Source organism: Triticum dicoccoides, chromosome 3B (assembly GCF_002162155.2).
Source record: "Triticum dicoccoides isolate Atlit2015 ecotype Zavitan chromosome 3B, WEW_v2.0, whole genome shotgun sequence".
NCBI classification, from domain to species: Eukaryota; Viridiplantae; Streptophyta; class Magnoliopsida; order Poales; family Poaceae; genus Triticum; species Triticum dicoccoides.
The window spans coordinates 627969078-627972304 of record NC_041385.1 but is presented as its reverse complement, the minus strand read 5'-3'; the positions used below and the strand labels follow the sequence as shown (position 1 = coordinate 627972304).

The following is a 3227-nucleotide window of genomic DNA, read 5'->3' as shown; positions in this document are numbered from 1 at the left end:
TTTTTCGGACATTAATCTTGTACCAATACATCCCTAAACACACAATAATGGCAGCAAGCAATCTTCTCCTCCACATGTAGTAGTGATAATAATGCATGTAATACTGTAAGCATAATGTTCTTTGGTCCATCTATGAAACAATAATAGCATTAAAAAATCAGATGACATCAGTGAGTGAAACTATATATAAATTTTTTATCCAACGCAAATTATACAGAGGGCAGTATATTACTCAGACAATAAATTGTACAATACATATCTAAGAAAAGAACACAGAGAGATGTTAAATCTTACATCAACACCACATACTTACAAGAAATTACTAACTTATAATCTCACTGGTACAAGCATGCAACAATTGCAAAGGGGGATTACGGTGTTACCTTTCCTCTTAACAAATAGTTGACCTTTCACTATGAGATGGAAGTTCCTAGTCTGGATGCAACAAGGGCAGGAACAAGCAACGGAAAATCCCACAAATCACGGAAGAAAGCTGGTATTCTTCTCTTGAGAAAATCAAGGACGCCCAGATCTGCATGTATGAGATGAATCTGACGTGATGAGATGGAGGAGATGGAGGAGGTGGAGGAGATAGATGCTGTGGTGATGAGGATTCGTACCAGGGAGGAGCAGATCGAGTGCGGCGGCAAGGTCGTCCTCAGCTGGATCTGGAAGGGGAGAGAGAAGGGCTCTCAGCCATGGGGTCAAGACTGAAGGGGTGGGGGATTTTTGGACTGAGGACGAACAGGAAAGCGGTGACTTTTATCAGTTCGCGGGGATTTTTGTGGCTCAGTTGGCGCGCCGCGGCGAGTGTGGCGGGCGAAACGAGCGCCACACTTTTTGGCGAAATTTCAGCGGCGGATGACCCTTAACATTGTGGCGAGCCTAACTTTTGTTCAGAACCAAACGCACGCCTAAGGGGCTGTGGCACGCCTCACCTTAGGCGTGGCACGCATAGGCTGGGATCCAAACAGCCCCTTTATCTCCCTCCCTGTAGCCAAAAACCAACGAAGGTTCCTTTTGGGATTGATCTCTTTGAGGCATTGTGATGTACTAATAACAGTTCAGTTTCCAGGATTCGTGTGATTCAGTTGAACCCCTATTCTCATCGCCAGGTACGCTCAGATCTTGGATCCTATTTCTCTATACATATGTAGATGTTGACTGGATCTTGGGAGAAGAAGAGTTGGATATCAACAATTAACTTGTCCATGTTCTTTCTCTTGATTATATATCAGGATAACGAAAGAAGATCTGGGAATAATGAATCGCCGTTTTGTGAATCTGCTGGTCAGTAAATCGGGCGACTGCCGCCCGGCCTTCAACCTGCATCGCATCAATCCGGCGAGCTTATTCTGCCCTACTAGATCTCTAAAACCAGCAGATCCAGCAGCAACAAAGAAGAAGACTCTGTCTCGGCTGCCTCCTGCGGCCATATCCTTCGAATTGCCCTGCCCGTGGAAGAAGTTCGGGTGGATGGATTTCATGGCCCGCAAGAACGACATCATTGCTGTCGACCATGAGGGCCACACCCTCCTCTACAACGGCACGGTTGGCGCCCTCTGCGCCATGAACAGGATGGTAGACCCCTGTCACAGCTCAATCTCCGTCGTTGTTGGGGACGAGCTGTATGCCATGGCCATCAACCGTGGCCTGCTGCCCAAGGTGGACTATTTTAAGGCTCTTACCTATGGCCGCTCGTTCGGCCACTGCCAGCCAGAGGACTGGCACTGGCGCCCTCTCCAGCCGCCTCCCCTTGAATACGACCACGAGAAGGATCAACGCTACAACCCCACTGCGGCGCCTGTGACACACCCCTGTGCTATTGGCGCATACACGGTTGTTCGTGATTCACAGATCTGGATATCTACAACGGGCGCTGGCACGTACTCCTTTGACACAACTAGCGGCGTGTGGAGAAAGATTGGCGAGTGGGCTCTGCCGTTCAAAGGTCACGCCAAGTATGTTCCTGAGCACGGTCTCTGGTTTGGCTTCTCAGACAGTGATGGTCAGCTCTGTGCTTCTGACCTCGAGCAGATGCCGCCGGTGCAGCAGAATGCGTGTGAAGACCTAGTCCTTCCTGTGCTGGAAGGTTGGAATCCAACGGGGTCGCACCTCTTGGCGTTGGGATCTGGTAAGTTATGCATCGTGAGCTTCTTCCAGAGAATTAAGCGGGTGAGGCCGCGTCCGTCGACGTGCTATTGGAGCTTCAAAATTGAGAACGCTGCTGTTCTTGCTGGTGTGGAAGTTGTTGCCGCAGGTCCAGGAATCCTCCGTATGGTCAAGCACAAGTCCAAATGTTATCACTTCGGAGATGATAACGTGAAGCTGCTGTGATATTGCAGGCATGCCATCTTTAGATTTGAAGACCCTGGTCTTAAAAAAAAGAGAATCTTCCGGGCGAGTCTCTGTATTGTGATCCTACTTTGTCTGTGGATGTGGTCTGTTTGTTGCGAGTTACTTACTCTTTATTTCTATATATGTGTATTTAGCTGTGTGCGCCCGCAGCAGCGCTGGAATCTGGGTTAAACCTTGACTGATTGTAACATTACCTCTGTGTCGCCCTTAACAGTGCTGGTAGGTTAAACTTTGACTGATTTTGTGTCTTGTTATTACCTCCGTCTCAAATTAGTTGTCTTAGATTTACGTATCCAGACACATTTTGTAAGGCTGATGCTATATGTGTGCTAAACAGCAATACAAAGTACATGGTTTAATTGCTATTGTGAAAAGTTCCCTTGAATAGTACCCCTCAAAAAAAAAAGTTCCCTTGAATAGTACCTAAATGGATCAGGAAAATTTATGCTAAAACAACAAATTCATTACAACATACTCCTGTAAGTCAATAACTAGGCTAAACATGTGAATGCTACTTTCTTTTCCGTGCTTGAGTTGTTCATGATTAATTTATAGTATCATACTTGCAGTAATATTTTTCTTCTAGTATGCTTCCGTTTTGCTTGTGCAATCAGTCTACCACCCATAATATCTGGATTCCGCCTGTCCTTTTTTCCTGCACCCTATGGATTCTAAAGAGTGGCTATTAGTTTGTGGATGTATTTCGTAAAATGTAATTGAGTTCAGCATATTTATTTTTTACTTTTGTATTTTTCTTAACGAAATTTGAACTGAAAACTGGTTGGATTCCTGAAATTTGTTCATCTATCGACCTTTCAGTTGCTGTCATTTTGATGTTACACTGTTTAGAAGTTTCTGGTAACTTGCGT

The 3227-nt window shown here is 45.6% G+C and overlaps 1 protein-coding gene across 1 annotated transcript; it reads left to right on the top strand.

Moving 5' to 3' along the window:
* Positions 1-898: 898 nt before the first annotated feature.
* On the top strand, positions 899-2593 carry LOC119277507. Its single transcript, XM_037558794.1, has 2 exons — positions 899-1115; positions 1239-2593. Exon 2 carries the CDS (start codon positions 1264-1266, stop codon positions 2335-2337), a length of 1074 nt encoding a protein of 357 aa, XP_037414691.1. The 5' UTR covers positions 899-1115; positions 1239-1263; the 3' UTR covers positions 2338-2593.
* Positions 2594-3227: the final 634 nt, after the last annotated feature.

Coding starts and splice junctions, on each gene's coding strand:
- LOC119277507 (XM_037558794.1), top strand. CDS start 1,264: ATGAATCGCCGTTTTGTGAATCTGCTGGTCAGTAAATCGGGCGACTGC.